The sequence below is a fragment of the Vigna radiata genome, chromosome 11, assembly GCF_000741045.1.
Source record: "Vigna radiata var. radiata cultivar VC1973A chromosome 11, Vradiata_ver6, whole genome shotgun sequence".
In the NCBI taxonomy this organism is placed as follows: Eukaryota; Viridiplantae; Streptophyta; class Magnoliopsida; order Fabales; family Fabaceae; genus Vigna; species Vigna radiata.
The window spans coordinates 3,628,952-3,636,249 of NC_028361.1; the positions used below are offsets into that span (position 1 = coordinate 3,628,952).

Below are 7,298 nucleotides of genomic sequence, written 5' to 3' on the forward strand. Positions count from 1 at the left end.
TTAGATAAGCATAAGCCTACAGGATAATCCAAACTCCAAATAAAAACTGTAGTGATCCTCTGCTCTCAAATGTAAACTGCAGCCGATGCAGTTTGACTTTGGACGGCTGAAACAATTGGTGTCAAACTTAAAATAGTTTTTAATTCAAAATGGAGGGGTAAGAATGGACTTAAAACAGTGTTGACTACCATCACATCCATAACAGTGAGTATCAGCCGCGATGCTTTTGAATCCATCGATTCCATTCCAATGACTAATTATAGCATTTATTATTGATTACAAAAGTAAAAAAGTAGAAGAGAGATTCAGAATCACGTACGTTAATATAACCCACGTGCTGCACAAACCCTTCGATTGCCGTCGTTGTTTGAGAGAAGGAGAAAGAGGAACAGTGAAGCAAAGAAAATGGAGAGAAGCGCCGTCTCCGCACGCATTCGACTAACACACCCGATCTGCCCTTCTCGACATTTTCCTTCTCTTCAATCACCCTTTCTCTTCCCTTCTTCTCACTCTTTATCTCTCAAGGTTTTTCCCTTTTCCTTTCTCCCATTCTCTTACTGCTTTCTGTTATCTTCCCTAATCCATTTTCCCTTAATCTGCAGCTTAGTCAAAATCACGTTCCTCTCACTTCGCTCAGTCTTCTCGAAGCTCCTTCTCCTCTCAACCCTTCCGCCACTCTCTCTGATTCCTACAGGTCCTTTCTTCTCCTTTTCATCATTTTTTTTTTCTTTTTAACGCTTCCGTTCTTTAATCGGAATAATATTGGAACAGTGAAACGGTTGACTTAGCTGATATAGAATGGGACAACCTTGGGTTTGGCCTTCAACCCACGGATTATATGTATATCATGAAATGCGCTCGAGGTGGAACCTTCTCCAAAGGTGAACTCCAGCGTTTTGGTAACATTGAGTTAAACCCCTCCGCCGGAATTCTAAACTACGGCCAGGTTGGCTTATATTGTATTTGAGGCATTACATATTCAACTTCCGACTTCAGTTTGTTCAATTGCTTTTGACCTGAAAACAATGCTTACTTTATATTTTAATTTAAGTGAACTGTGTTTGGTGCTACATTGCAATGTTCTAAAATTGAAATCCAACTAGCTGCATCAATATTCTTAACATTTGTATTGAATTTACCTGGTGTGCTTGTTTTATGGAGAATTTGTTTCCCTGTTTCAACGTAGGGATTGTTTGAGGGTTTGAAAGCGTATCGGAAACAAGATGGGAATATACTCCTATTCCGTCCGGAAGAAAATGGTCTTCGGATGCAGGTAGGGGCAGAGCGGATGTGCATGCCGTCGCCTACTGTGGAGCAGTTTGTGGAAGCTGTAAAGGATACTGTTTTAGCAAACAAACGTTGGGTACGGGTCTTATGGAGTCATGTCATCGCCTTAGACGTTGTAGATTTTGTAATGACCTCAGATTGATTAAGTGAACTTTGGTTTCAGGTTCCCCCTCCAGGTAAAGGTTCATTGTACATTAGACCATTGCTAATGGGAAGTGGACCTGTACTTGGTCTTGCACCTTCTCCAGAGTACACCTTTCTAATATACGTTTCACCTGTTGGGAACTACTTTAAGGTTTGGTATCTATTTTGTTTCATTGAAAGACAGCGTCTTTATTTATTTTTTTATAAGTTTTCCAATTTCATTATCTTCTTTGGGATATAACAAATTTTTATCCAAATCCCCATGTCTAAGAGAAACTTGAACGATTTATTCCAATATAACTTATAGTCTGAGAGCTGGATATTATGATAATTGAGATGCAACATCAATATAAATTTAAATTTTATTAGATTTTGCTGATACGACTGAATGTGTTGAGTTTGTAGTATGAAAAGATGGAGAAAATTTGCAACAGTGTTCTATGGGTCCAGATGGTTACCACCTATTTTCTTGTAGTATTTATTTTCTACTTGAACAACTTATATTAGTACAGTATCACATTTTTCTTAATAATTATTATTTTCAACATATCATTGTCATGCTTGTTTCTTTTTGCATCTTTTATTGTTGCTATATTAAGCACACTTGTGTCCCTCCAAAAATTAATAAAGTATCAATATCACCACAGGAAGGTTTGGCCCCGATCAATTTGATTGTGGAAAATGAATTACATCGTGCAACTCCTGGTGGCACCGGAGGTGTGAAGACCATTGGAAACTATGCTGCGGTAAGTCAGACTGCATCTCTTTTTCCTCTCTTATTTGTTACCACTGTCACGTGTTCCTACATGTTCTCTCTATCTGATTTTGTTAGATGTATCAGGCTTTGGTCATTTTTTTTTTTGTATTTTCCTATTTATAAACGCATAACCCTATGTGCTCTACATGCATTAGGGATTCAACCTATGCCACTATTATTTTTTTAACATGGTATCTAGAGCTAAGTTTAATCCTTGCCTGCCCATCTCACTTTTCACAGGTGCTAATTTTGTTTTTCAGAAATTGTTCTTCTTCTTTTAATTTCCGACTTTGTTCTTAGGAATTTTCCTTTCCAGCCATTGTTTTTAGCCACCAATGTACTACTACCAACTAGTCTAATCCTCCCACCATCGCCACCGTTTAGACAGTTACACCATGGTTGTGGTTGTCCCGGTCTGGTGACCACCATACTGCAAAAATGGTCTGACACGCCTGCATGCATCATCCTAGTCCTCATTGTTGCCATGCATGATGGTGCGTTCAACATCCTTTCTGACGATGACCACTAATAGTGATACTTGTCTCTCCGTTCTCTTTTTAGAACTGTAACTTTCATAATGATTGGAGTTCGTTGGAACATTTTCACATTTTTATGGTTGTTTCTCTCTGTTGGGAGTTATTAACTCTCTTTACAATTTTCTCTGGCGTCTTCTGTTGCTCCTATGTCTGATCCATCCATCTATAGTAATTATGTCAATGTGCATCTATCCATTGACAAATTAGATGGAATTAATTATGGTACCTGGCATCAAACATTAGAGTTTGGTTTAAGACTTAGGTTATGTTGTTCATCTTAATCAGAATGTGGCTACTATTGCTGAAAAGTAGCTTTCTCGTTGATTGAAAATTGATGTTCAATTATGTATTGTTGTAAAGTGTACTATTCCTTCATCACTGAAGCATATATTTCCTGCTCATGAGACCTGTTCAAAAGTTTGGGAATAGGCCAAATTGTCACGCACCAATGATACTCAATGACTTTATGGTGTTTGTCAAAATAATCTTGTTAAAATAATAAATTATTGTTGCTCCTTGATGTCTTGACTTGATGGTACAATGGCTGAATGTTTGGATAAAGTTCATGCCCTTCTTCATGACTTCAATGAGCTATTGTCCTATGTAAATGCATACACTCTACCTGTAATTCCTCTCCTCACTATACTGTTTTGAGTTATCATAGGTTATATCCATCACTATATACTTGTCTTTCATCTATGTCAATTCCAAAATTTGTAGGTGATGTCTTAACCCATCCTAGTCGGCGTCAAGCCATGCTTGATGAAATAAGTGCTCTTAAGAATAGTGGAACTTTGGAACTAGTTCCTCTACCTTTTGCAAAATTTGTTGTTGGTTGTAAGTGGAATTTTTGCTATCAAAGTTGATCTTGATAGTACTATTGGTTATCTCAAAGCGTGTATAGTGGTCAAAGGTTATACACAAATTTTTTGGGTTGGACTATGGTGACACTTTTTCTCTATTTGCAAAGATTGCCTCTGTTCACTGACTGCTCTTCAACGTTGTACCAATGATCAACTAATGTATGTTTTTACTAATTCATTATAAGGACATAAAATTGATTGTATTTGTAACAAACATGGTATATACAATTTATATGTACTAACTTAAGAGAGAGTGTTAGATTTAATGGGTTTTGGCCCATCTCTTTGTATTTTCCTATTTATAAATGAATAACTCTATGCACTCTCTACCCACATTAAGGATTTAGCTTCTCTTTTATTTTAATAGACTTGAATCTTTAAATCATCAAACAATTTTAAACTTTGAATTTTTCTCTTTTTCCATATTTCAATTGATATTTTATATATATATATATATATATATATATATTTATTTATTTTCTTGTACTTACCACATAGTAGACAATCATTTTTTTTTTCTGCCTTCAGTTTCTTCCTCTTGCAATTTCTATATTTTTTTCGACAGAACTAACCTGTATATAAGCAATTTCAGATGCTTAAGTTATGTGTTTGGTTTCTTAGTTGTCATTTCTTGCCACTGACATACTTTACTACTCGTTAAATTACTAACATTCTCTGTGTTTTCTTTGTAGGTTCTGAAGGCACAGTCAGAAGCAAAAGCTAAAGGCTACTCTGATGTTTTATACCTTGACTGTGTGCACAAAAGATATCTGGAGGAGGTTTCTTCCTGCAACATTTTTGTTGTGAAGGTATTGTAGTTAATCAACCAGTTTGAAATCAATATCATGTTTACACACATATATCTGTCATTGTTAATTTGCATAACTGTTACATTTTCATGCACTGAATTATTTTCCAATTGCCACATCTCTTTTCTCTCACAAATGCGGAATAATTTACCTGTTGGGATAGTGAGATGAATATCTTGTAGTAGCAGAATAACCAGTCATTTAAGTTCCAATTTTCTATCAATTTCTTGACTGAGCCCCATCATCTGATTTGAAGTATCTTCAAGCTATACTTGCAAAATTTTCAGTAATGGTAGTCTCTTGATCCATGGTGCTTGCTTCAACTAGTTGGTGCCTTTGCAAATTGCAAACTTTAAACAAGTGAAATCGTCTCTTCTATGAATTTGCCTTTTCCTTGTCACCACTTTGAAACGAGAATTTCACCGTGACTTGTAATTTTCAGGGTAACGTTATTTCAAGCACTATTCTTTTCATTTGAACTCACTATGTCTTGCTTCCATTATTCTTGTGTCCTTTCAGGGTAACGTTATTTCAACTCCCGCTATTAAAGGGACAATCCTACCTGGCATTACGCGCAAAAGTATTATTGATGTTGCTCGAAGCCAAGGGTTCCAGGTATTCTACATTCCGAGTTAAGGAGAGGGTTGATGAATACTATCTGCTTAATATCTTACAATTATGACATTTTATATCTCAATGAGCTATAATTTCTGAATTATTACTAAACAACGTTATCCCACCGAGTGAAATTGGCTATATAGATCATAAGATGTCATTGATCTCAGTTCAAAACCGAATTATCAGGGATATTATTCACCATGAGTCTCCTTCAATAATTTCTTTAATATCCCTTTGTTTAGGCATTGACAACCTAAATGTTTTCTTACTTGACTTTTATAACCTGCTTATTTTGTTTTTTAATCATTGATTCTTGCCAAGTGTTCTTTAATGTCACCTGGAAAATAACAGGGTAGAGATTTCAGTTTTTATTTAGACCTTAGACTACACTGCTCTTTACTGTTTCTAATGCCATTAGCCACACTTATTTTTTTCTTAATTTTCCACGGTTCATCTGATATGTGTGCAGGTTGAGGAGCGATTCGTATCAGTGGATGAATTGCTAGATGCTGACGAGGTCTTCTGCACGGGAACGGCTGTGGTTGTGTCACCTGTTGGCAGTATTACTTATCTTGGCAAGAGGTACATTGCAGTAATTGCGATAGACAATTTGCACTTTGTACATTAACAGACATGAGACCAAATCAAAGACTTGTAATTTTGTAACCAAAAAATAAAAATGGTCAGATGTTCGTCATTGATTCTTCCCCCCCAAAACCCAGCTTTAAACCCCGTAGTCTGTGAACTGAGTTTTTCGTGAAACTACTCTTCCAATCATCGCTTATAAAGCCAGTTTGAATAAGTGGTTGACATTTTTTTTTTAAATTCTGCAGGGTATCATATGGGGATGGTATTGGCGTGGTTTCACAGCAACTTTATACTGTCCTAACCAGATTACAGATGGGTCTTTCGGCGGATGAGATGAATTGGACTGTTGAGCTGAGATAAGCGCAATAAGAATTGTTCAAAGTTGCATGTTTGGCTGAACACATAATTGCTTTTAACATTTGCGAGCTCTAGAAGTTGCTTTTATAATTTTGCTATCAGATATACATACGATTAGCTGTAGATAGTACTGTGGTGTATTTAATGCTGTTGAAGGCTGTAACATGCACATGGTCGGCTCTTGCCAGCTGAAGAAATAATTTTTCAGTGGACTATTTATCTTTTTATTGGTTGAAAAATTTCTAGATGCGTTAATTGACTACCTTGTTTTAATTTTAGCATTTTTTTGGGGGAGACTAGAGAAAAGGGCATGGCACTAATATCTGAGTTTAGAGTAGAAAAGTAGGTGTAAAAGCAGGAATAGTTGAGGTGCTAAACATGCTCAACCGGTGAGCAGAGTTTTTATATTATACAAGTTCGCGAAAACTATTACCATGATGGAACTACCCAAAGGTTTTGTGCTTATGTTTCTTGGTTAATTCCTTTCCGAGATAGGAAATGGTTCAATTCTCCTCAGTTAATACCATAAATTGAAGTTGCCAAATCAAAAAGGTAGTTGATAATGTACTGTATCACTATCTCTGGTTGGTTCTTCCTGCACTTGATAATTTTTTTTGGACTAGTTTTATTCATTTTTTAAATCAATTTTCCAGAATGTTACATTGAGATGAATATAAGGTGCAAAAAAAATTGTAATCCACTGTAATAATGGAAACTTGTATTGGAATTACATGGCGTCAACAGAATAAGCCCTGCATTCTGGAGTCAGAGACTGACGGGACCTGTTTGTTCCTTTGAATTCATATTGTACTCGATTTATCACGACACCACAGTAACAAATAAAACGGATTAACGTGAAAGTTAGACCATAACATTTTGCACGATCTAAGGAGCAAATTAGAGTTTCAGTTTAGTTCGTTGTAGGGTTGCTGTTACCTGTAAGGATGGTCTTGATGGTTGGGCGGGGAAATGGGAATTGAAGTTAATCTGAGGGAGAGACAACAGAACTTTTTAGCATAAACAACTGCTCGAAATGGCTAGAATTTTTTTTTCTCCCTCTGGTTGTGCAATTGCAATGATCTGGTGACGACTATCTAGTATTCTCACAATATATATTTTTTCTTACTTTTTAATTTTTTTTTTCTGGATTTTTATTATTTTGGTATTACAGTACTAGACTCATGGTTTAGACAGTTTGAAATTGAAGTTTTTATAGTTCATGTGGGTTGATCATTTAATCTAAAACCTGCATTTCTGTTTTTATGGATGAAACGGCGAGACTCCTTGAAATATATTTCTGAAAGTAATGTTTTATTCTTAGATTAAATTTTCATTTCTT

General features: G+C 35.9%; 1 protein-coding gene across 1 annotated transcript; it reads left to right on the forward strand.

Annotated features, from left to right (window-relative positions):
- The first annotated feature begins 405 nt into the window (after positions 1 to 405).
- LOC106777955 (branched-chain amino acid aminotransferase 2, chloroplastic) lies at positions 406 to 6,219 on the forward strand. The gene is made up of 10 exons (XM_014665796.2): positions 406 to 525; positions 603 to 694; positions 772 to 946; positions 1,187 to 1,363; positions 1,451 to 1,582; positions 2,079 to 2,177; positions 4,280 to 4,396; positions 4,916 to 5,011; positions 5,484 to 5,596; positions 5,848 to 6,219. Exons 1-10 carry the CDS (start codon positions 406 to 408, stop codon positions 5,960 to 5,962), a joined length of 1,236 nt encoding a protein of 411 aa, XP_014521282.1. The 3' UTR covers positions 5,963 to 6,219.
- Positions 6,220 to 7,298: the final 1,079 nt, after the last annotated feature.